Source organism: Mesoplodon bidens (assembly GCF_964165515.1).
Source record: "Mesoplodon bidens genome assembly, chromosome: 11".
Classification (NCBI taxonomy): domain Eukaryota; kingdom Metazoa; phylum Chordata; class Mammalia; order Artiodactyla; family Ziphiidae; genus Mesoplodon; species Mesoplodon bidens.
In genome coordinates, this window is record NC_138167.1 from 65,481 (window position 1) to 90,731 (window position 25,251).

The following is a 25,251-nucleotide window of genomic DNA, read 5'->3' on the forward strand; positions in this document are numbered from 1 at the left end:
ACAGAGTGTATTCTTGGGATGAGCCAGGGCACGCTCTTCGGTGGGTTGGTGTCCACACACGGTGGCCCCTGTCAGTGTGTGTATGGGTTTGAAGAATACCACCTTTGTGCTTTCTCAGCCGACTTTATTTTCGTCCATGTTGTCCTGGCCTGGCCACCTGCTGACACCCCTTGAGAAAGTGTGTGGAGCGCCCAGGGTGTACGAGGCCGCCCTCCAAAGCAGCGCCAGGACCCTCCTGGAGAGACACGCGTTCTGTGAAGTGGTCTCCTCGTCAGGGTGACCCCGAGGCCCTGGCAGCCCAGTGCTGGGGGCTCTGCAGCCTGCAGGCCTAAATCGATGAGATGTATCCACCTCCCCAAGTACATTCAGAGCACAGGGTCTTGGGAGCCCTGATGTTGCGGCCCCGGTGCCCTCCTCGTGCGCTGGCCGCGGGGCGTGTGGCTGGCCTCTGTCACCGTGGAGCTGATCCCAAAGGCACAGGGCTTTCCTCTGGGCGGCAGCGGGCGGGGTCAGTGCTGGGCCAGCTGAGTCCCAGAGCCTCCGGCACCACGTGCGCATCGGGTAGAAAAACAGAAGCAGCGTGGCCCTCGATTCCTCAAAGGAAGTCTGGGTCAGGGACTGTGCCTGGTGGGGGCAGTGGGGCTGGTGCCACCTGTGCTGACCCCCTTTTGTTCCTCAGAGGGGCCCCTTGATCAGAGATGGAGACGGGCAGGGTTTGGCTGTGGTTCACAGGCACCCACGTGGTAGGAGGTGATGGTGGCTTCAGGCAGACAACTGAGGGAAGGCTGTCCTGCAGCTGCCACCATTCGTCCGAGAACCCGTGTCCGTGGCTCCGAAATCCCTCCTGAACCCTGATCCCCACGGTCCCGTCTTAGGAACCGGAGCGGGAAATGGGAAGGACAGAACGGGCTGTTGTATTGCCCGGAAGACTCCCTGAGTGCGGCTCGGCGGGGAGGGAGGAAGCGTCCTCGGGTGGGCCATCCGGTGCGGTGCCCAGGGGCCGGGGCTGCCGGGCTTGGCAGGGAGCGTTTTGTGGCAGCCCCACGCCCATGTCCCCTCCCTGAGGTGGCCTTGCGGCTGGGACTTAGCGGGGCAGTGGGGAAGGCCCCTGATTACAGGACAGACGTGGAGAGAGCGCCCGGGGTGCACACGTGCACACACGCTGCCCCTGCTGGCTGAGGGTCTTGGACCTTTCGGGGTTTCCGGTCACTAAGTCACTCAACAACCCGCTTCCGCCGCCCGCAGCGTGTCCAGGGCAACGCGAGCCGGGGAGGCGCCTCGGCCCCGCACCCGCGTCTGCCTCACGCAGAGGGAGCAGCGGGAAGGAGCACGCGGGGGTGGGGAGGGGGCGGGGACTGGGGACGGGGGCGGTGGGGGGGCTACCTCTCTGCCTGTCCTTCGAGGTCCAAAGCCTCGGCTCTGTCTTGGTGGGAAAGCACCTTGAAGGTTGGGAGCTGGTCCACCCCCGCCCAGGGTCAGACCTTTCTCCAGGGCTGGGGTGGCTCCTACACGTCAGCCAACCTCCCCTGGCCTCCAAGCAAGTTACTGGGCCTCCCTGGCCTCCCAGACTGACCCCTCTGAACGCACCTCGACCCACTGGGTTCTGTGGGGCGGGTGGGGAGCACAGAGGAGGAGCTTGGAAGGGCCTGGGTGCTGGAAAGAGCTCTCCCGGCCTCTGCTGGTCTGGCTCTTGGTCTAGAGCCGGGAGGGCCCAGGGCCCCGCGGCCCGATTCCCACTGCACGCCTGGGACCCACGGCCCTCAGTATGTGAGATGTCACCCCTCGCGAACTGGCTGTCAGTCTGCATCCTGCGGTGACGGGATGGGGTGGCCGGGATGGAGGAAAGCTGGACCCCACGAATCAGGAGTCAGCTGGGCGCCAGGTGGAAAGTGGCGTCTGCAGCCGTGGAACCCTGACCCCGAGAGAAGCCTGGGGCAGGGGTGCTCTGGGAGGTGGGGTGTGAGCCTAGCTGCCGCCCAGAGCCCCCATCCCGAAGGGATTTGTCTTGGGGAAGTCAGAGGCCTCACCTCCTCGGCTTGAGGGGACAGGTGCCCGTCGAAGCAGCAGCGACTGTGGGAGTCCCCTCGGAGCCCTGGCCTCAGCCCTGCAGGCTCCAGGGCCCCTGGCTGGTCCAGCCCCACACAGACCCCGCGGTGCAGGCAGCTCAGGAGGAGGGCGGCGGCGCGTCCCTGTGCCCCCTTCTTCCCCGTCCTGCCCCTTTAGAGCCCAGCTCCCTCTGCCCGGACCACCTCCCGCACGCAGACCTCTGGCTCCCGGCTGCCTACATCACGGCTTGGTGTTTGTACACATTACAGATCAATCGCCGGTAGGTCTAGTTAACATCCATCACCTCCCATAGTTAAACATTTTGTCCTGCAGTGAGAACTTTTAAGATCTACTCTCTCAGCAACTTCCACATACACGACATAGCAGTGTTAACTACCGTCACCATGCTGAACATTTCATTCCCAGGACACACTTATTTTATAGCTGGAAGTTTGTACCTTTCGACCTCCTTCACCCATTTCACCCACTCCCCGTCCCTGTCTCTGGGAGCCACAAATCTGCTCTGTGTCTGTTTTTCTTCCTTTCTTTCTCTCTCTCTCTATTTTTGGCTGTGTTGGGTCTTCCTTGCTACGCGCGGGCTTTCTCTAGTTGCGGCAAGCGGGGGCTACTCTTTGTTGTAGTGCGCGGGCTTCTCATTGCGGTGGCTTCTCTTGTTGTGGACCACGGGCTCTAGGCAGGCGGGCTCAGTAGTTGTGGCTCGTGGGCTCTAGAGCGCAGGCTCAGTAGTTGTGACGTACAGGCTTAGTTGCTCTGCGGCATGTGGGATCTTCCTGGACCAGGGCTCAAACCTGTGTCCCCTGCGTTGGCAGGTGGATTCTTAAGCACTGCGCCACCAGCGAAGTCCCTATTACGTAGTTGTTTTTGTTTTTGTTTTTAGCGGTACGCGGGCCTCTCACTGTTGTGGCCTCTCCCGTTGCGGAGCACAGGCTCCGGATGCGCAGGCTCAGCGGCCATGGCTCACGGGCCCAGCCGCTCCACGGCATGTGGGATCTTCCCGGACCGGGGCACGAACTTGTGTCCCCTGCATCGGCAGGCGGAATCTCAACCACTGCGCCATCAGGGAAGCCCTACATAGTTTTTATTCACTGTAAAATTGGTGCCACAGTCATTTAAGAAAAATTGGAAAATACAAAAAAGTAGAAAATACTGCGATTTTATGATTTGACTGTAACCAGCCCATGGTTTCTGGTTATATTACTTTCCTGTCTTTTTTCTTCTTTTTAAAATTCGGCTTCTATTCCTGAGTTCGCGAGTAGCGACTGCCCTGGTCCCGCTTCTCCGCGCGCGGCCTCGAGCGACCTGGCGAGGGGCGGGGCCTGGAGGTGGGCCTGGGGCGGAGCCTTGTCAGGGTGCGGCCGGGAAGGGGCGGGGCCGCAGCAAGGTTGAGGAAATGATGGGGTGGGGGCGTGGCCGTGCCGGGGCGGGCGTGTCCGGCAGTGAGGGGGCGGAGCCTTGTCGGGGCGGGGCGGAAGCTACAGGAAGTGGGCCTGCGGCGGTTGCGCGCTCCGCCCCCGGAATGTCGGCTTTTTTCCCGCCCGAGGCCTGTGCGCAGCCGTCTCGCCGCCTGGCGCCGCCGTGGGAGGTGAGTACCGCCCGGCGTCCCCAGTCCCCGCGTCCTCCGCCCCTGGGCCGCCCCCTCCCTGCCCCCGCGCGCTCCGTCTCGCTGCTCCCTCCGCGTGAGGCAGACGCGGGTGCGGGCCGAGGCGCCTCCCCGGCTCGCGCTGCCCTGGACACGCTGCGGCCGGCGGAAGTGGGTTGTTGAGTGACTTAGTGACCGGAAACCCCGAGAAGTCCGAGACCCTCAGCCAGCAGGCCGGGCGCAGGGCGTGGGGCGCGTTTCTTTCATCCAGCGAGCGGGACGCGCTGCGCTGCCGGGTGGGATGGCCCTCATGGGGGAGGGGGCGGTCTTCACTGAGGGGGGCCTCACCCCTGAGACCCTTTTGGGCGACTCCGCCCCGGCCATGCCCCTACTGCGGGTCTGTCTGCTGCCCAGGCCTCCGTCGGCGGCCTCAGCAGGGGCACGTGGTTCCCAGTCCCATCCCACCCGTCGGGACGCCCGCAGGTCGGGCTGGGGGCTCTCCTGGGCCCGGGTCCCTGCCGTCTCCGGGCAAACCCTGAGCCCGCCGGGAGCCACGGCTGACTGTCCCTGGAAGAGGGTCTGTGCTCGAGCTGGGGGAGGGTGGGAGGAGCCCTCCGGCTGCAGGGGTTGAGCTGGCTCTAGGAGGGCACCGCGGGGCGGCTTCTGGCCTCCTGCCGCCAGGGGGCAGCCTTTCCGCTGGGGTCCAAGGACGGTCCGCGGGACAGAGTGCTGTGTGGTGGGAATGGCGACGGTGGGACACCGGGATGCAGGCTTTGGAGCAGAGAGCTGCCGGAAAAGGGGCTGGGTCCCTAAGTCTTGTCTGAGGAGGTCAGGCCATCCGACGTGGACTCTGAGGGGTGGATAGGAGCTTGCCAGCAGTGCGGGAGTGCTGGGGGAGGGGCCCTGCTCCCGGGCCTTCGCAGACCCAGGACTGGAGGTCCCACTTACTGCAGATGCGAGCGGCCTGCCTGGAAGCCCCGGCACCCAGGGGCAAGGAGGAGGGAGACCGGCCTGGCGCTGCGGCCGCCTGCCTGTGGCGGGGGAGGGGCGGGCCCTGTGCCCGGATGGAGGAGCGCGCGTCGTGCGGCGGTGCCCGGGACGCCGCGACTGGACTGTCGGCCCTGAGAAGCCTCCCTCCAGAGCTGTGGCAGGTGCTTCTGTGGCTGCGCCTCTGGTGGCCGGACGTCAGTTGGGGGCTGTGGAGGCCCGGAGTGCCCCCCACCCCGCTGGGCCTCCCTTGCACAGGATCTGGCAGCAGTACCTGGCCCCCGGGGGTCACACGGGTGCGCCCCCGAAGCACACGCGGAGCTCACTGGGCGGGACACTCCGGCAGAGCTTTGTGTCTGGACGAATGCTGATCCGAGACGGAGACGCTTGAGTACCCTGCCGCCCCAGAGCCCGGGCTCTCCCCGCGGGGCTGCGCTGCCTGGGCTCCCGGCCGCCGCCCCACGTCCCAGCCCTGCTCCCCTGCACCTGTTAGACCCGGGGGGGTGGGGGGTGGGGGGATGGCCTTTCCGCAGACCCCTCCCTGCGGGCAGCCTTGGGGTCTGGGGGAAGCGTGGGGCGGTGCCGTGGACCCTCTCTGGGCCTTTTCCCCAAGTGCCCGACCCGGTCCTTTCCCTCCTTCCTCTCCCTCCCTCCTCTTCCTACCCGTGCTGGGCTGAATGGGGAAGTTCCCAGTGAACAGCAGACGTGATCATCTGGGTGAACCACAGAGCAGCCACTTCTGGAGGTTCTGCTGCAGATTGAGTTCTCGGTTGGCTTTTGTGTATTTGTGTCCAGGGTCCTAGAAGCCACCACTGGGACAATGAGGAAGTGGCTCGTTTGCAGTTATCCCCTTCCCTCAGTGTCCTGTCATCGCGGGCGGGGAGGAAACGAGTCCCCTCCGGGTCACAGAGCAGGTTGGAGAGGAGCTGGTCACCTTCAGGCACACGAGTGCCGTGGAGCCCGGGGACCTTCTGCCGCGGTGGAAGGATGTGGCGGCCGGCCGGGAGCGGGGCTGCCACGCGTGGGGGAGGGCTCTTCTCTTCCGGGGCCAGGGGTCCGGGTCACCAGGAGGGCCGTGGGACATCCCTTTTCTTCTCCCTGGCTCCAAAGCGAGGGAGGTTGTTTGGACGGAGGCCCACCTCGACGCTCTGGAGCGGCCCCCGGCACACCGGCCCCTGCGGGCCGTCTTGCTGCACCCTGTGTGCACACAACTCTCGGCCAGGGCCTGGGCAGGTCTGGCGGCGGTGGACGAGGACACTGGGACTCGGAGGCTTTTTGCACTGGGGGGTGGGTTTCACTTCTGGGGCTTGTGTGACGGGGTGGCTCCCCCTCTTTATTCCACCCTCCCTTGGGCTGCTTTTTTTTTTAAACCTCTTTATTGAGATATTTCACATACCATAAAATCTGCCCATTTAAAGTGGTTTCCAGTTTACTCTCAGAGTTGTGCAGGCATCACCACAATCTAATTTTAGAGCATCTCAACAGCCCCCACAGAAACCACGCACATTATCAGTCACCCCCCAGTCCCCTTATCCCCGCAGCCCCAGGTGACCCTTATCTACTTTTTTCTCTATGGAGTTGCCTATTCTGGGAAGTTCATGTAAATGGAGTCATATAATCTGTGGTTTTCTTTGACTAGATTGTTTTCATTCAGCATAATGTTTCAGAGTTCATCCAATGTTTCAAATTTCCTTCCCTTTTATGGCCAAATAATACTCCATTTTATGGATCTACTGCATTTTCCTTATCCATTCACCAGTTGATAGACATTCGGCTTTTTGCTGTCTTGAATAATGTCACGATGAACATTCGTGTACAAGTTTCGGTGTGGACGTGTGTTTTCATTTCTCTTGTGTATATGCATGCCTAGGAGTGGAATTGCTGGGTCTTGTGATACCTCTGTTTAACATTCAGAGGAGCTGCAGAACTGTTTTCCAAAGTGGCTGCACTATCTTCCATTTCCACGTGCACGGTATGAGGCTCCGGCTTCTCCACATCCTCGCTATCACTTGCTCTTATCCTTTTGGTTCTAGCCGTCCTCGTGGGTGTGAAGGGGTATCTCACTGTGGGTTTTTTTCCTTTCTTTCTTTTTTTTGGGGGGCCGCGCCGCACACGTGGCTTGTGGGGAGCTTAGTTCCCCAACCAGGGATTGAACCTGAGCCCTCAGCAGTGAGAGTGCAGAGTCCTAACCACTGGACCGCCAGGGAAGTCCCCTCATTGTGGTTTTGATTAGCGTTTCCGTAGTGGTTAATGATGTGGAGTGTCTTTGTATATGCCTGGTGACCATTTGTATATCTTTGGATCCTATTAAAATCTTTTGCCCAATTTTTAACTGGGTTGTCTTTTTATTGTTGTTAACAAGAACTCTTTGTATATTCTGGGTACAAGTCCCTTGTCTGGTAAATGATTCGCAAGCATTTTTTCCCATTCTGTGCGTTGTGTTTTCACTGATCGTTTCCTTTGAAGCACAAAGGTTTTTAATTTTCAAGAAGTCCAGTTTATTTTTTTCTTGTATGACTTGTTCTTCTGGTGTCATATGTAAGAAATCACTGCCTCTCCCAAGGTCAAAACGTTTTATTCCTTTGTTCTCTTCTAAGAGTTTTTTTTTTTTTTAATGGTTGTAGCTCTTATATTTAGGCCTATGATATGTTTGGAGTTTGTTTTTGTATATGATATGAGGTAGGGGCCCAAATTCATGCCTTCACCCCTGTGATACCCAGCTGTCCCAGCACCATTTGCTGAAAAGCCTATTCTTTACCCTGGTCTTGGCCCCTTTGTCAGAGGTCGATGAACCATAAATATTAGGGGTTTATTTACGGACTGTCATTTCTGGCCCATTGATCTGTGAGGTTATCCTTTGCCAGTACCACATTGTCTCAATTACTGTAGCTCAGTCATAAGTTTTGAAGTTGGGGAGTGTGAGTCCGCCAGTTTTGTTCTTTCTTACTTTGGCTCTTCTGTGCCCCTTGCATTTCCTCATGAAACAGGAGCCATTTGTCACTTTCTGCGAAGAAGCCAGCTGGGAGCTTGAGGGTAATTGTGTTGAGTCCGTCGGTGTCTCGGGGGGGCCCCACTGGCGGAATGGAATACATCTTCCAGTCCCTGGACAGGAATGATTTCATTTATTTAGATCTTTACTTTCCTTCCACGATGTTCGTGGTTTTCGCTGTACAAGTCTGACACGTCTTCTGTTCAGTGTATCCCGAAGTACCTTATTTCTCTTGGTGCTGCTCTGTTTCTCGGTTTCACATTTGGGTTGTTTATTGCGGGCACGTAGAAGTACAACAGATCTTGCAGAGATTGTGTCCTGCAGCGCTGGTGAACTCATTTATTACTTCCAGAGGTGTTTTAGTGGATTCCTTGGGCTTTCCCTTATGTAAGATCATGTCATATCTGTATCTTGAAGTCTCTCAGTTGCTCCCAGCGTGTGCAGCCAGGATTGAAAGCCAGTGGTTGCCAGGCCTGTGGGATGGAGGGGAGGGCCGAGGAGCGGGGCAAGCACTGGGGTTTCTGAGGATGTGCCCAGCGCCTGGGGAGGCCTGAGGGACGGAGAGCTCGGCACAGAGGAGCCAGAGAGACAGACCAGCGTCCACACGCCAGCTTCGGTCCTGGCGAATCCAGGTGGCAAGGGGCTGGAAGTGAGGCCACACTGTGTTCTGGGTGAGTGGCAGCTCCCACCCCGCCACGAGTCGTCAGAAGGGGCCCACGTGGACACTGGCCTGGGCCTCCTGTGGCTCTGCGTTGACCCTGCTCACCCGCTTTGGGGGAAGGACTGTCTTACGCGACCTCAGCAGACCTGGTGGGCGCCTTAGAAATCCACGTTATCTAGAAACTGGTTGTATCACCTATCTTACTGGTTCCCTTATTAATTAATGAGCTAATAAATAAAATCTTGGACATGTGTTCATTTTATTGTTTTGTATTTGTATGAAAGTCATGGTTTCTCCCTTTTCTTTGGCTGGCAGTTTTGGAGCCGTCCCTGAAAGCGTGCCGGTGGGTCTCAGCCCCCAGAGGCCACATCTCAGGGCCAGTGGAATGGCTCCCTCTGTCCTGTGTTTGGCTGGGTTTTGCGTTTGCACATGTGCACCAGTTACTCCTTTGGTGCCGTTGCTGACTGTGGTCCTTGTGGGCAGGTGTCAGAGGTCTGCTCTGTGTTGAGCGGGACAGGACAGAGAATCTGGGTGGTCAGACGGTGGTTTGTGTCCTTGGTCTCTTCTGAGCTCAGTTCAGAATTTCGTGCTACCACGGAGAACCACATCCGGACCCGTGAGCCTTGGTGTTTCTGTGTTTACTCTTGACCTGGCCCTGAAGTTGTGGGACTGACGCCGTGTGCCCTGTGGGTCTGTAATTCAGCAAGGCCTTGGCCCCTTGGTGTGTAAATGTGCGAAACATTTTCTCATCATTAGGGAGTTAGGCTGTGAAGTGTCTCAGATTGGAGGAACTCTGTTCTCATTGGCTTGTGGACCTAAATAAATGCTTATATAAATCAAATATTTCTAAAATTTCCAGAAAATCAGGAAATCTCGTTTCTAATAATTTAAATGCATTAGACTTTAAAAAATTTAGAATGCACAGAAACTCAAATTTTATTTATTTATTTATTTTTGGCTGCGTTGGGTCTTCGTTGCTGTGTGCGGACTTTCTTTAGTTGCGGCGAGAGGGGGCTAACTCTTCATTATGGTGCGCGGGCTTCTCATTGCGGTGGCTTCTCTTGTTGTGGAGCGTGAGCTTCAGTAGTTGTGGCATGCGGGCTCAGTAGTTGTGGTGCGTGAGCTCAGTAGTCGTGGCTCGCGGGCTCTAGAGCACAGGCTCAGTAGTTGTGGCGCACAGGCTTAGTTGGTCCGCGGCATGTGGGATCTTCCCAGACCAGGGCTCGAACCCATGTCCCCTGCATTGGTGGGCGGATTCTTAACCACTGCGCCACCAAGGCAGTCCAAACTCGGAAACGCTTTAAGAGTACAGGTTTACAAACAGACTCACAGGTACAGAGAACAAACCAGTAGCTACCAGTGGGAGAGGGAAGGGGGAAGGGCAAGATGGGGAGGGGATTAAGAGGTACAAACTACTATGTATAAAATAAATAAGCTACAAGGATAATATTGTACACCACAGGGAATACAGCCAGTATTTTATAATAACTATAAATGGAGTATAACCTTTAAAAATTGTGAATCACTATGTTGTACACCTGTAACTTATACATCAACTATCAACAAAAAAGAATGCAGGTTCACATAATTAAGATAAATCTTTGGCAAATGAGGATAAATTAATAATTCGGGGTTTAAAAAAGCTGTGTCTTTTCTCTGATTTATCGGTATTATGCTTAATATTGATTACATGTAATAATATATCAATATAACGTTGATATAATACATTTTATTGTAATTGGTTTCTGCCCAAACTTCTACAGGTTTACTTATCAAATCAGCTAATATTACTCTTACATGATGTTTAAAGTTAAGATAAATGTAAATTTGTTTTCAACTAAGTTGAATAGAATTCTGACATTGTTTTTACTTTAACAGTATTCCAGGGTACAGCTTGGACACACATTAAGTTGAGTTAATGATGGCAATCACTGTCTACCTAGGTAATTTCTAAGTAAGACAGGATACCGAAGCATTGGGTACCAGGTGTAAATTCAAGTGTTTTCAGTGTCCCCAGCAGAGGCTTCGTCTCTGGCTGGTGTTGCTCAGCGTGTCTGCACTGTGGGGATGCCCAGGGCACGCGTGCTGCTGGAGATAGCGTGTGAGCTGTGTGACACCTGGGCATCTGGTTTTCTGTGAAGGAAGGTCAGTCACTTGGGTTGAGTTGTAATTAAAATGGATGACAGAGAAAAACTGTTGTATATGTGCTTTTATTTTCAAGGAAAGGGGGTCTCTCCCCCACCCCCCAAACTTTTTGGTCTCTCTTCTACACATAAAAATTACTGAGGACCGTGAAAAGCTTTTGATTAAGTGGTTTTTATCTATTTTCTGTGTGAGAAAGTAAAACTGGAGAAAATTTTCAAATATTGTTGATTTGTTTGAAAATATCAATGCCTGTTGCTTAACGAATATTTTTTTTAAATACTGTATTTTGCAAAACAATGTTTTTAGTGAGAACATTGTTTCATTTTTTGTAAATCTCTTAAATGTCTGAGTCTGAGAAGAAGCTATGAAGTCTCACAATTTTCGCAAAGTTTGCTTGTTTTGATGGTCTTGCTTCCTTTCCTGCCGAAACGTTTTTTTTTGTTTTTGTTTTTTTTAATTGTTTATTTTTGGCCACACCGCGGAGCTTGTGGAACCTTGGTTCCCTGACCAGGGATCAAACCCACCCCTTGCAGTGGAAGCGCAGCGTCCTAACCACTGGAGCGCCAGGGAAGTCCCCAAAACAATAATTTTTGATGCTTTATGTTTTAAGGGGAAAAACAGCCCCACAGAGAACAAAGGTTGATCACTTACGAGGAGCTTAAGGTTTTTCTTAGTTCCGTTCACTGATAGCCATGTCCTGTTTCCCAGACACCCGTGACCCCGTCTTCAGTGCCCAAGTGCCCAAGTGGACTCGGACAGGGCTTCCAGAGGTTGGACCCTGAATTTAGAAAAATAAATGTTTTCAGGGTGTCTTTTACACCTGAAACTATTATTGAGACTTCCCAGAGTGCCCCTGGAGAATCCCACAGGCCGTTTACCTTATAAAGAGAGCGATTATACAATTAATCAGATTTGTTTGAAGTGTTACTGTTGTGAGGCTGCTTTGGTTATGTTTACAGGAAACCGTTACTCGTTTAAATGTTTCAGAAGCTGTGTGCTATATGGGGACGCCTTTATTCTCAGGGGAAACACTGATCACGTGTGTTACGTACTGTACCCCAAAAGAGAATCTGACCCCCTCCGTTCTGATGTTGTCGGTTAGAGAAACACATGAATCACCCCGGTAGCCTGTGCCCTCTGGGGATGACTTGGGGCTTTTCGTGTGTGTCCTCAGCAAAGAAGGACGGGATCAGAGGCTTGTGGAAAGGCTGGTACCAGGTACTTTGAACTAGTGAAACTTCACAAACAGGCTTTCGTGTTCTCCTGGCTTCAACAACTCAGAGCTTCACCCAGGGTGCAGGTCAGGGTTTCCAGGCTCTTCTGGATGCAGACGGCGTGGGCGCAGCTGCTGGGACCCACAGACCGAGGTGGGAAACTGGTGGTTTGCTCGGAATATTGCTGACGTTTCCATTTCTGTTTTCTAGACACACGAAACTTTCTCTTTCTTCAACTGTCTGTAACCCATAAAAACCTGGTAGGCGGAAATGACACCTGGTCCTTCCTGACAGAGTTCTTGCTAAGTTGCCTCATTTTGTGTGACGGTACAGCTATTTGCATAGGTTCAAAAAGACGGCTCTGGCGGGGGGGTGTTTTCTTTCAAACTTTTTTTATTGTGGTAAAATAGATGAAAATTTTACCGTTTTAATCAGTTTAAGTGTACAGCTCAGTGGCATTAATAGGAATTAATAATTCTCTAGAAAACAGGCACAGTTTCTCATGCAAGTGGGGCAAGACGGTGTGTGTCCTTCTGCGTCTGGCTTGTTTTGTTCGGTGTAACGTCCTCAGGGTTCCTCCACTTTGTCGCAGGTGCCAGAATTTCCTTCTTTGTTGTGCGTCTGGTAAAATATACATAAAATTTTCCACCATAACCACTTCCGAATGTCCCCGCACTGAGGTGCCACCACCCCGTCCTCTCCAGGACCCTCGCATCTCCCCGCCCCGGGCCCGCGGTCCACTTTCCAGCAGAGAAGTGGGCTCACGAAGCGGCCGCCCTGTGCGTCTGGCTCACGTCGCTCGGCTCAGGGTCCTCCCTGTGCGGCAGGTGCCAGACTCTCCTTCTCTGTGAGGCTGAACGAGACTCGCCACGTGAGGGACACGCCGCGTCCATCCACGCACCCATCAGTGGACGTTGCGTTGTCACCACCTGTGCTATTGTGAGTGACGCAGCCAGGAGGGTGGGTGTGCACGTACCCGGAAGCAGAGTTCCTAGAACAGACGGTACTTCTGTGTGTACGTGTGTGAGCAGCTGCCTCCTGCCCTGCGTTCTTTTCACCAGGACGTAATATAACTGGACAGCTTGAGAGCCTTCCTCAGACCGTCCTGTTTCTCAGTGATGCTTGTGTGATCGACTGTGACAGGCCACTTGTCACAGAACTGAGCTGCCTGTAGGGAGTGAAGGCTACAGAGCCCCCCAGGAAAGCCAGTCTGGCCCTGGGGTCCCCGCCCTCCGTGGTGGGAAGGTCGCTTCCTGCAGGCTGGGGAATCTGAGATAAGTGGGGACCTGAGTAAGAGAGGCCGGGACTGAACATACGAGTGGGCGACGGCAGAGTAGCCTGCCCGGCCCCGCCCCGGTGACCACCAGCCCGGGAGGTCAGGTCAGAGTGCTCTCTGGGACAGTCCAGGGAGCTAAAAATAACTTCAGGACTCGATTGATACCTGACAGCTTCTCTCCTTTCTGTTTGTGCCTCCGACGTGGGGCGACACAGAGGACGCCATCGCACAGGGAGCCACGGCCAGCGGGCCCCCTGCTTCCCCCGCGGGCTCCTCTGCAAAGCTCCCTACCCCCTGCCTGCATTTGAGTCTCTGCCACGTGCAAGTGTCTGGATCCGTGGCCCCTGTTCCCCTGGCTGGGCTTCCTTTTCTCCGCACACATTTAGAGGGGCCACAGGTGGATCCTGTGGACTTGCTTGGCCTGGCACTCCTGCCCGCCCTCCGGGTAGCAGAGTCCAGCCTGAGCTTCCTGGTGAGAATTTCCAGACAGAAGCTGATCTTGTGGCATTAGTAGTTGTTTAATATAAATTTGCAAAAGAAATCTAGGAGGCCTGGCTGGTTAATTAACATTCTTAGGAGACCCGCCCTGTTTGTGTGTGTCAAAGAATAATCTTTGAGATTACCAGTCCGGAGACTGTCAGGAAATCTGTGAAAGACTTTGAAATGGGCAAAAAACCTGCATATTCTGGCCAGCTCACCGTTTCTGCTTTTCTTGTCTTTGAGCTATTTAACGCCTCTGTAAGCTGCAGAAAACAGATGCTGATGCCGGTGATGTGTGCATAGAAATGCAGGTGGTCTGCTGTGGGTGCTTGTGTGCTCTGAGTGGTTTTAACATCTTTGTTTCCCCCATTAAATAATCAGTTACATAAAATCTTTAGTAAGTGTTCATTTCAGAAGGAAAAAAACGAAATCCACCTTCTCCAAACCCACTGTCTTTCTGAGGAAAACACCGGGGCCCAACCGTCCTGCAGAGGCACTTTCTCCTGTGCATCCATCCCGTCTGGGTCAGCATCCGTGTTCTGCTCTCATTCTATATCCTTACGTATAGAGGGAGAGCTATAAAGACATACATGCACAGGTGACCTTCGAACAACAAGGGTTTGAACTGCATGGGCCCCCCCTTCTGTGGGGATGTTTTTCACTAGTAAATGCCCCATGGGCTGTTGGTTGAATTGGAGAATGCAGATCGTGGATACAACGAAACTCTACGCCCACTGACCCCCACGTTGTTCAAGGGTCACTTATGTAAAGGCATTAAAACATTTTGTGGCAGTATCTGTTGAGGCGGGAAATGAGCACAGTGCCAGCGATGTGGACGTGGATCAGGGCCGCGGGGACAGTGGGGAGGGCGGTTCCCGGCGGAAGGCAGATTTTATGTGAGTTACCCCTTGATGGCGGCCTCCCCGGTTTTCGGAAGCTCGTTCCTGAGAGGGCGCGGTGGAGGCCGAGGCTGTGACTGTGGACGTGGGTTGGCTTCTGCGGCCTTTCCCCCAGGGGCCTGCACGTTGTCCTGCAGCTCTCCCTCCTGCCCTGGAGGCCCGTGGAGGCCCTCGGGCCGGCGTCCTGCTGCTTCCTGTCTGTCCCTCCACTCATCTGCGTCCTTTGCAGCCTGCCCGGCCCCAGGGTGGGCTCATCCCACTCCCAGTGGGTGGCCTGGGTCCTGGGGATGCAGGCCCCCAAGGCCCCCGCCCGCGCTCCGGGGGTGGGGGTGGTGGTGGTGGGGGAAGCCTTGCCCTTTCTCCCTGGAGAGGAGCTGGTGGTTCTCTCTTTACCCCCTGTGTATTTAGGAACCATATGGAGGTTCCAAATGTGACTGTTCCTGCCCTACGAGAGGACCCGTTCATTGGGTTTACCCTAATGCTGTGTGTAAACACACATTCACTGGTGCGGACGTTTTAACCGGGGATTATTCTGTTGACACTGCTCTGCAGAAACATTTCCAGTCTGTTTGGATGTCTCTACGGTGCACACAGCTCTCATTCTTTCATATTTTCCATGTTGGGGGCATAATCTTTTTAAACTCAGTCTCCGATGGGCTTTTTGTCTGCTCAGTTGTTTATGCCGCCGGGTTATTTAGTGTGGATTTATATGCCATCTGGAAGCCTCAATCTTTTGTGTGACTGTCAAATACACATTCTTTCTTTCTTTATACACATCTTTCTGTGCAAGACTGATCTCACCAGCCCTTGCAGCCGCGTGGCCCTGGGCCCAGGCGTGCCTGTTTTCTCACCCCCTCGGTGCTCTGGGGCTGCAGCTGGGGAGGGTCGGTGGGGAGCGCGGTGATGGGGCCGTGGTAAGGACACAGCAGGTCCCTGGAAACGTGCAGGTGTGTTCCGTGGAGGGAGCCGGCGCTCCAAGTCCTGTATTGACTTGCACAGGGGTCGGGAGCAGATGGCCCTGTCTGCCTGACCAGTGAGCTCGGGCTGGGGGCCGGGCTGAGGTGGGCGGGCTAGGGCAGCAGGGCTCCCTGTTCTTCCCTGGGGGTCCTGGAGGGGTGTCCCCGCGGGGCCCTGCACCCACCCTGTGTGTGTCCTCTTCCAGGCTGCCGACCCGCGCCCCTGTGAGCTGGAGCCCACGACGCTGCCTGGGCCATGGACTCGAAGGTCAGATGGGCGGTGGTCCTGGGGGTGTGGGCGGCGGAGCCTCGGGTCCCAGCTCTCGGGAGCACAGGGCGGATAACCCCCTCGTCCCCTCACCGCTTCCGCCTGCTCCTGTGCAGCATGGGCTCAGAGCTATAGCGTCACCGAGGTCGCGTGGGCCAGTCCCCTGCCTCAGCAGGATGGGGCCTAAATGGCGCCTTGTGCTTTGAGTGAGTTTAAAAGAGAAAGTCGCGCCTGGCCCAGCAGCAGGTCTTCTTCACCTCCTTCCTGTCTTTGCCAGGCAGTGTGGCATCTTCGGGTGCCCAGCCTGGGGCCCTCCGTGACCCCACCAGCCCCATGGGGGCGGCCTCACTAGGTGGTTCACGAGCCTGGCCCGGTTTCTGCATCTCTGAGCAGACAGCGCCTGGGGTCTCAGTGTGCGCTTCTCAAACATCCCTCTGCAGCCCTGGGAGCCGTGTGGTTCCCAGCTTAGCAGCTCAGGAGAAACGTCAGCTACTTGAGCAGAAGAGGTTTCGGGAGTTGCCCAGTCGTCTCCTGACGACTTCAGTGGGAAAGGGCAGACACACTCCCAGGGCTTTGCTTTCCCCTTTCTTCCCTTCAAGCTGAGAAAACCGAGACACAGGCGTGCCCCACAGTCAGGTTCATGGTGAGACATCCAGCAGCTTCCTCTTCCCCCGTCAGAAATTTCACCGTGCTATAGATTTTCTGACTTTTTTCCCCTATAGATTTTCTGACATTTTTCTGATTTTGTTTCCAGGTTTTTTTTTTTTTTTAATTACAGTAAAATTTACCATTTTAACCTTTTATTTATTGATTGATTGATTGGCTGTGCTGGGTCTTCACTGTGGTGCGCGGGCTTCTCGTTGCGGAGCATGGGCTCTAGGCGTGCGGGCTTCAATAGTTGCAGCACGCGGGCTCAGTAGTTGTGGCTCGTGGGCTCTAGAGCACAGGCTCAGTAGCTGTGGCGCACGGGCTTAGTTGCTCCGCAGCATGTGGGATCTTCCCGGACCAGGGCTCGAACCCGTGTCCCCTGCGTTGGCAGGTGGATCCTTAACCACCGCGCCACCAGGGAAGCCCCCGTATTAACCTTTTTTAAGTGTCCGGCTCAGTGGCGTTAAGCGCACTCGCGTCTCTCTGCCACCACCGCCCCCTGTTCTCTGTGCATTTGATGCTTCAGGGACCACACAGATGGGAAGCATGGAGCAGTGCATGTCCTCTTGTGTCAGGCTTGTATCACTGAGCATGATGGCTTGGTTTTTTTTTTATTTTTTTTTTTACTGTTTGTATGGTGCTATTCATCTATACTGTAGCATTCTTTGATTTTTTTTTTGATATGTAGAAAATGAGATTGATTTTGTTTTGTTTTTACTGTTTGTTTGGTGCTGTTTTCTCCAGGTTTGGACACCAGGATTAGTCTAGTTTATCGCACACATTGGACAGCTTTCCATCGTTTTCTCTGCACTGGGACTGATTTTATAGCACGAGTTATTTTTGCCTCCTATAGATGAAATCTGTATTATGTCCGGCAAGATTTCCTAAGTCTTGATCGTTGCTCTTAACGTACTTTTTCCTGTGACCTACAAGGATAAACTATCAAATCTCCCACCTTCTGAGACATCCATTGCAGCTTGTATCAATTGTCCGTCCTTGGCTTGTCACCAGCCTTGCTTGTTCTTGGTGTTAAGTGCTGTTGGTCTTCTGGGCTGGGTGCCTGTTTGGGAGTCCAGGCCAGCCTGTTCTTGACATGCTCAGAACGGAGTCTGTCCACACGCTTCCCAGCCAGCCCGCATGGCACTAAACACGTGGCTCCAGGGCCTGAGCCCTCTAACACGGGATGCTCTCCTTCTCGCCTGGCCACTTCTGTTCTTTGTGTTTCGGGGGGAAAGGCAGAGGTCACTGCATCTCGGTTTGATACCTGACCTGGCGTAGCTGCTGGCAATGCTGCTGCACACCCAGACTTCAGACCCTGTTTACTAACCTCTTGAAAAAGACGGCCTGGTTTAGTTCCCTGGGGCTGCGGCAGGGAAAGCCCACCAGCTGGGTATTTTCCTGAAGTGTCTGGAGGCCACAAGTCTGATATCAGGGTGTTGCAGGGTTGGTTCCTCCGGAGGCTCTGAGGAGTCTGCACTGGCATCCCTGTGTGTGTAAGTCCGCCCCTTTCTCTTGTAAACACATGGGTCATGGGATAAGGCCCAGATCCAGGATGACCCAGCCTTAACGTGACATCTGCAAAGACCCCATTTCCAAAGAAGGTCCTGCTCGCAGGTCCTGGCCGTCAGCAGCTGGGCCTGTCTCTGGGGGACACGGTTCAACCGCGGCCCCGCCTCAGCCCCTCTCCCCTCCTGACCAGGACGTCTCCTGAGGTAGAGACGCAGCACGTTCTTGAGTTTCTCAGCTGCCTTGTGCCACTGGCCTCACTGTACAGATTTAGTAGAGCTTTTACATACATTTTCCCCCTTTTAGGAGTAATTCTGGAGAAGTAAAGGCTGAATAGCAATACATAAGCACCTTATTTTATGCATTTTGTTGAAAACAATTTGTCCTCTAAAAACTGGCTTCCCAAAGTTTTCTGATTTTCCTAATCAGAATATTTTTCTAGTATTTTCTAATGAAAAACATTATGGACTTAGAAGTAAATTTTACCTGCACCTTAATTTTCTCCCCATGACTTCTCCCAGCCCAGGCCGTGTGTTTTGCATGTGTTGATATGGGCGGTCTCGGCATCCTAGCCTCTCACGACGCCCTCTAATCCCAGGTCTGGGGGTGACCTGAGCACCCCTGGTCCTGCTCTGCACTTGCCTTCTGGTTGCCACGTGCAGCGGCCCTCGTGGTTCCCCAAGTGCTGCTCGTGGGCTTGGCCAGGGGCTTATCTACCTGAGGTCAGCCAGGCCTGCCCAGAGGCAGGTGTTGCCTGTGGTCACTGCTGCCCGGGCTGTATTGAAAATCTGCTTTTGCACAACACCTTCCTGGGCCCACAAGGACATGATGGAAGAGGATGAGCTTCTAACTGCTGGATGCACTCCCAGTGAGCATGGGCTCTGGTTGGTAAAAGATACGTGGGGCCCAGAGCAGGCGTGCAGAGCCAGGATGGCACCTAGACACGTACGTGCCTGACCACCCACCCTGGGGCGCACCAGCTGGCCGCTGGCAGATGGGTCACCTTCTGCAGGATTGGAGCTTTTCGGCATCTGTACGTGGCCCTGCGGACTGGCCCCTGCCCACTGGCAGGGTGTCCAGGCCCCGGGCCAGGGAGGCCATCCCGGGCCCGGCTGCCCGGCCTGGGGCCATGTTCCCACAGGACTCTCCTCTCAGGTCAGCAACGGCGCCAGCCCCCAGGACGAGCGCACCACAAGCCTGCTGGTGTTCAGCTTCCTCCAGAGCTGTCCGCACTCCCGTTGCCACCAAGAGCTGGAGGTGCTGGGCCGCAAGCTACCCGTGTGCGCGGCCCACGACGATGAGCTGCAGACGGATGGCAACTGGTGCAGCCACTTCCGTAACGAGGGGCCGGCAGAGACAGGTAGGCGCCGGGCCAGCCTCCGCGGCCCAGATCTGGCTGTGGGGCCTTCGGGCTCAGGTCCACCCCGTGTCCAGCGGAGCAGGCCTCGCCGAGTCCAGTCCGTTGAAACCCACTCGGGCTCCTGAAGATTCTTTGCATTTGTGCAGCACCCATGCTTTACTCCTGTGTGTGTTATGGCCGTGACGATCTGCACGGTCACCAGGGCAGCGGGGACCTGGGGCCCTTCTCTGGGCTGGGCGGTCCTCCGGGTGTGGCGGATCCCAGGTGTGCGTCCTGCCCTCCGGCCTCAGCTTGTGCCCCCAGTGCTGCCTCCACGGAGGCGGCTGGGAGCTGCCCGCTGGGCACCCTTCTGGAGGTGGGCCAGGCACAGCACACCCTGGAGCCCCCTGAGGAATTCTGTAGGGTCCCTGAACCAGCCTGTGCTTCGGGGGAGGCTCCCAGGTGTCCCCGACGCTCCCGGGAGGCCTGGGCTGGAGTCTGCTGTCTGGTGGGGGGGGGGGTCACGGCCCTCTCGCGGCTTATCCAGCCTCTGGGCCGCCAGCTGTCTTAATTCGGGTGGCCGGCGGTGCAGCACGCGGTCCCCACCAGCCAGGGTTGCCTTAGGCGCCCCCTCTGGGAAGGGGCAGGAGTAGCTCTGCTGTCAGACCTGCTGCCCTGGTGGCCCCGTCTGCACCAAGCCCCCCTCAGACTGGAGCCTCACTGGACGCACAGGGCAGGGTAGGCGCTCGGGCAGAAGCGGGGTGTGGTCAGGAGCCTGAGGAGGTGTGGGAGCAACGGGCAGAACGGAGGCCTGGCTGCCACTCGTCGGTGGATTTGTTTGCTCAGCTGGACGGGAGGAGGTGGGAGAGCGGCGCTGTCGGGGGCTGTGTGGGAGGCAAGTCAGGACAAGCGTGAGGGCCGGGCTGCGAAGGGGACCACGGGGTCGAGCGTGGCCGGGCTGTCGACCCAGGTCGAGGTCGTCTCAGCAGGCGAGTGGTGACCTGTCCCCGAGCAGAGGTGGGCGGGTAGTGGGAGGTTTCGGGGCGAGGAGGGCTCGTGTTGGGGTCACACAGACACGTCTCAGTGAGGTCAGGGCTGCAGCCGGGCCCATGGAACTCCACGGGCGCACGGCTGTGCAGGCACTGCTGGCAGATTCCACCAACCACAGGTTGGAAATACTTGGGGGAAAAAGTTCCATAAAGTTCCCCAGAGCAAAACTTGAATTTGCTGTGCGCTGGCCCCTGGACTTTGGTGCCCGCAGTGGTCCTGGGCTGGCACCCACCCAGACCCCGAGGGACGAGTGTGCGGGCAGCTAGGCCCGCAGGCGTAGGTTAAGGTTAAGGTTGCTGGTTGGGGTCCAGACCACAAGGCGTGGCACTTGGACCCTCTGGTTTCCCAGCATGTGTAGACGTGTACACTACATGGAGGTGTGTTCAGTGTGCAACAGCGCTGTCTTAACAGCGTTCGTGCCTTAATGAAAAGTACTTCATTGCTGCACGCTAAGCATCCTCTGAGCCTGCAGCGTGTTGAAGCAGTGACGTCACTGGTCACCATACAAATATATAATAATGAAAAAGTGAAATATTGCGAGGATTACCAAAATGTGACACAGAGACACAGAGTGAGCAAATGCTGTTGGGAAAACAATGCCAACAACTCTCTCAACGTAGGGCTGGCTGCCACACGCCTTCCACCTGTGTGACAGGCAGAGGGGGGCTGGAGCCGAGGCGCGTACACTTCCTGTGCTGCAGGGAGAAGCGAGGGGGCTGGCTACTCAGTGCCCCAGGTCCCCAGCTGCGTACCCGGGAGTCAGCCCACAGCTGGGAACCCCAGAGCCCCTGGAAGCTTCTGTTCTGGGGAGGGGCTCAGATGGTGTCCAGGAAGGAAGAGCATGGCATCTGGGGAGGTGGGGGTGTGGAGGGGAGGCAAAGTCCAGGAGGAGAGGCCGCAGAGCCTCTGTCCTGACCGCTTCCTCTGCCAACAGCCATCGGACACTGGGCTTCGAGCCCGGGTTGTGGCTACCCCGGCATCACAGGTCCTTCTCCCGCCCGGCCCCTGTGCCTGGACCCGTGTCCACACCATCCTCACTGGGCTGTGGATGCAGGACCCACCCCTTTCCTGGAGCAGGTGGAGCGGGAGCGGGGTGTGAGTGGGGCATCATCTGAAACCTCCCCCCTCGTCTGCACCTTAGACTCTGAGGCTCAGGAGGAAGTGGTCCGGGACATCGCCAGGCAGCTCGCCCAGATTGGGGACAGGATGGAGTGCAGCATCTGCCCGGGGCTGGTGGCCGGCCTGGCCGCGCAGTTCAGGAACACGAGCCTGTCGGAGGAGGTGAGTGAGAAAACCCACGGGGCTCGTCCTCTGCCTCCTGGCAGACAGACCAGCGTCCGGGGAGGTGGCTCAGCTCGTGACTGCTGTAGAGAGTCAGCCTGGCGAACTGTCTCTCGGAAGAAAGTCACTTGACACCTGAAAACCTGAACCTGAAGTCGGACTCAAGAGTCTGGGGACGGAGCCCCCCAAAGGTTAACAAGACGGATGTGACTCTTCCTGAAACAACACGTTCCACTCCTCTGACTGCTGAGGCGGCGGGGCCCCCGTGACCTAGAAATGCTCTCGGGCTGGGCCCAGCGGGTCGAGCCTCCTGCCTCCGGGAGGGCCTGTCTGTCAGGGAGCCTCCCTCTGAGCTTCGCTGGCCGGCGTGTTTCAGACACATGCTGCTGGTGCCATTTCTTGCTGCCACATGTTGGCACGTGGAAGGTCCTTTCCGGTCTGGCGGTCCACGAGGCCTCTCCTGGCAGGAGCTCCCCATCCCGCTCGCTGCTCCCATGTACTGGGGCCGGACCCCTGGGCGGTGGCTGACCTTGATTTCAGGTGCCTCCAAGCAGGAGACGAGGACACGCCGCAGGGGGGTGAGGGGTGTGTGTGGGGGGGGGTGCCTCGCCTGCCCCCAGCTTTACCTCCTCTCCTCTGGCCTCCTCAGCTGTTTACAGCACTTCCCTCCTCCCCGCGGGAGGCCTGGTAACCACGCCTCTGCTTCCACGTGCAGGACAAGAGGCGGTGCCTGGCGGCCGCGCTGGAACAGCTCACACAGCTCTACCCTGCGGACGTGGACCGCGAGAAGACCCTGCTGCTGCTGACCATGCTCGTGGCCAAAAAGGTGGCCGACCACTCGCCAGCTGTGCTCCAAGATGTCTTCCATACCACAGTGACCTTCATCAACCAGAACCTTCTCGCCTACGTGAGGAACTTAGTCCAAAACGTAAGAGCCAGTGGTGGCAGCTCCTGGGCTCTTACCAACCCCCCACCTTGGTGTCTGCCTCTCGCCACTCCGGCCCCCTCTGAGCTATGGGACCCTCGCTGCAGGGCTGCCTGCTGGGGACAGACCCCGGGGAAGGTGGGCACGGCCCTTCCTGCTCAGGAGGAAAGGCTTGGTTCTGCGTCCGGGAGTCCAGCTGTTTCTGAGACGAGCTGCTCTTACAGGGCAGCGGAGGCCGACTGTGCACCCTCCACAGGCTTGTGCGAGCTGCTGGGGGGTGAGCGGGAGAGGGGGCTGCAGGGGCCCACGCTGGGCTTCCAGTCTGCTGTCAGCCTCACCTTGTCACAAAAATGAGTATAATTTAAATTAAAACACATGCTTACCAAGGAGGGTGAGAGGTCAAAAGGGGGTAAAAACGGCACACATCTGTCCTCCACCCAGGATATTAGAAGGTCTGGTGCTTCAGTTTCATAGACCACCTGGAAGGGAAAGTGGATGTATCTTATCTATAAATCTTGGGGTTTTATGTGTCGGGAATGTTGCTCAGGCGTCTGACCCTCTTAATATGTAGTTGATGAGCCTTAAAAGCATTCTCTCTGCATGGCTTTCAGTTATATGGGCTTTTACAAATAAAAACCAGAGGGAGAACACAAACCCCAACTCGTTGCAAAACCAAGCTGAGCTGTTGTTGGAAGGAGATAAGCCTCTCTTAACAGCTTCCAGACACTGTGGGGCTGAAACAGAACCTTGGTCCAGTCCTCACATCCACTGAGATGCCTCTTGGCACCATAAGTGACTTGGTGAAAGCTGTTTGTTTGCAAAGCCCCGGCCGCACTGCTGCTGACTGTGGCCCTAGAGGCTCAGGTCTAGGGTCCTGGCTCAGGAGGGAGGCTGGCTAATCCCGGCTGTTGTCCTTTCTTGCTCCAGGAGATGGACTGAAGGGACGACTCAGCAGAAGCGCGACTGGTTACCACTTGAGATGGTGACAGCGGTGTAGCTGTCTCCACAGAGATGGAGCCTCGGCCACTTTAACATGCGCAGAGAAGACAGGCACGTGGTGACAGCTGTGTATCTCTCACCACGTTACAGCCAGGGACCATTGAGGAATTTCTTCACGTGCATGTGTGAATGTTTCACATCCTCTACATCCATACGCATACTGTGCCTTTACCTAATGTCTGCTGCAAAGGTCCCCGCCTGAAAATCAGATCTAAAAGCAGATCGTGAGTTCCCTCGTGGTCCAGTGGTTGGGACTCCTCTGTGCTTCCACTGCAGGGACCAGGTCTGATCCCTGGTTGGGGAACTAAGATCCCACAAGCTGCAGCCAAAAAAGAAAAAAAGAACAAAATAAAAGCAGATTGACAAATAAAAGAAGAAAAAGAACACACTTAATGTTTTTTTGTTTTTTAAAAAAACCCACTTGGGGGGCTTCCCTGGTGGCGTGGTGGTTGAAAGTCCGCCTGCCAATGCAGGGGACACGGGTTCGTGCCCCGGTCCGGGAAGATCCCACGTGCTGCAGAGTGGCTGGGCCCGTGAGCCATGGCCGCTGAGCCTGCGCATCCGGAGCCTGTGCTCCGCAATGGGAGAGGCCACAACAGTGAGAGGCCCGCGTACTGAAAACCCACTTGGGACTTTCCTGGCGGTCCAGTGGTTAAGACTCCGTGCTTCCACTGCAGGGGGTGCAGGTTTGATCCCTGGTCAGAGAACTAAGATCCTACATACCGTGCAGCACAGCAAAAAAAAAAAAAAAGCGCACCCTTGGTGGTGGTGGTACCACAGGCAGTGTGAGGGGACCAGGGATTGGCGAGGGAATGCATGGACCTCTTACAAGTGAAAAATTCCTCTCAAAACAGGGACACCTTCATAGTAAGGAAGTGCAGTCTTTTTTTTTTTTTTTTTTTTTTTTTTTTAGGTTTCATAAAGAGGTTTAATGCTGTGTGTGTTCACACAGCAAAGCTATTTCCACCAACACAGGAAATCTAACTCACCGTGTATTTCCTCGAGGTCCATCCCAAGAGCCTGGGCCATTCCAGATGCAGATGGAAGAAGGCAGCACCACCACACACTGGAAGGTCCAAGGGGGTGGGTTTAATCGATCGTCCTTCTTGAACTTGCCGCTGATGTAGGGCACCCGGTCCAGAATCAGTCAGTGGCCCATACCAGCCCCACGGCTCCCATGGCGCCCCGCAGGCCCACTGTGGGTGACCGGTTTCTGGCCAGCTGGCGGCAGCAAGGGCCCATGACCTGCTCAGCACCGTGGCTCCGTCCCGGCTCAGGGTGACCCCGGCCCCGCTGGCTCAGGCACACTCAGTCTTGCTGTTTAAAAACCAAGCAGCACCAGAGGTTCTGGACTCAAACTTTTTTTTTTTTTTTTTTGCGTTATGCGGGCCTCTCACTGTTGTGGCCTCTCCCGTTGCGGAGCACAGACCCAGCGGCCATGGCTCATGGGCCCAGCCGCTCCGCGGCATGTGGGATCCTCCCGGACCGGGGCACGAACCTGTGTCACCTGCATCGGCAGGCAGACTCTCAACCACTGCGCCACCAGGGAAGCCCTGGACTCAAACGTTTAACAGGAAAATCAGACCTCAAAATGTGTTTGACTTTTTCACCGTGATTTCCTTTTACTTGAGTCAGGAACCACAGGCAGTTAAAAGACGTGGAGGTAATTTCAAGGCTTATGTCAGCCAGTTTCCAAAATCATGTAACTAAATGCACCCTTTTCTCTTTCCAAGAAGTCAAGGTTTTGATAAAAATTTTAAGCCACTGGAGAAGCTACTACGTCCGTCCTGTGGGGAATGTCTGTGAAGAATCTTACACTTTCATCTTCCAGCCATGCCCCCAGCTCATCTTCACCTATGAAGCTGCTTACGGAGAGAACAGGCTTCTAGGCGTATAAGATGAAAGAACAGACTTAAGAGTTCAGCATTTGTGGTGGCTCCCTTTTCTAGACACACAGTCAGTATACAAGTAATAACAGGGAC

At 55.7% G+C, this 25,251-nt stretch overlaps 1 protein-coding gene across 2 annotated transcripts; it reads left to right on the forward strand.

Annotated features, from left to right (window-relative positions):
• Nucleotides 1-3,562: 3,562 nt before the first annotated feature.
• On the forward strand, nucleotides 3,563-23,655 carry BID (BH3 interacting domain death agonist). 2 transcript variants are annotated; one of them, XM_081248971.1, is made up of 6 exons: nucleotides 3,563-3,649; nucleotides 15,460-15,521; nucleotides 18,831-19,035; nucleotides 21,206-21,345; nucleotides 22,061-22,273; nucleotides 23,198-23,655. In XM_081248971.1, the coding sequence occupies exons 2-6, from the start codon at nucleotides 15,510-15,512 to the stop codon at nucleotides 23,207-23,209; spliced, it is 582 nt and encodes a 193-aa protein (XP_081105097.1). In that variant the 5' UTR covers nucleotides 3,563-3,649; nucleotides 15,460-15,509; the 3' UTR covers nucleotides 23,210-23,655. The 2 variants fall into 2 exon arrangements, with proteins under 2 accessions (XP_081105097.1, XP_081105098.1); XM_081248972.1 differs by lacking the exon at nucleotides 3,563-3,649 and adding an exon at nucleotides 3,796-3,817.
• Nucleotides 23,656-25,251: the final 1,596 nt, after the last annotated feature.

Excerpts from the sequence above, each read along its gene's own strand:
- BID (XM_081248971.1), top strand. Across the intron at positions 19,036-21,205 it reads CGAGGGGCCGGCAGAGACAG|ACTCTGAGGCTCAGGAGGAA; the intron begins GTAGGCGCCGGG and ends TCTGCACCTTAG. Across the intron at positions 21,346-22,060 it reads ACACGAGCCTGTCGGAGGAG|GACAAGAGGCGGTGCCTGGC; the intron begins GTGAGTGAGAAA and ends TTCCACGTGCAG.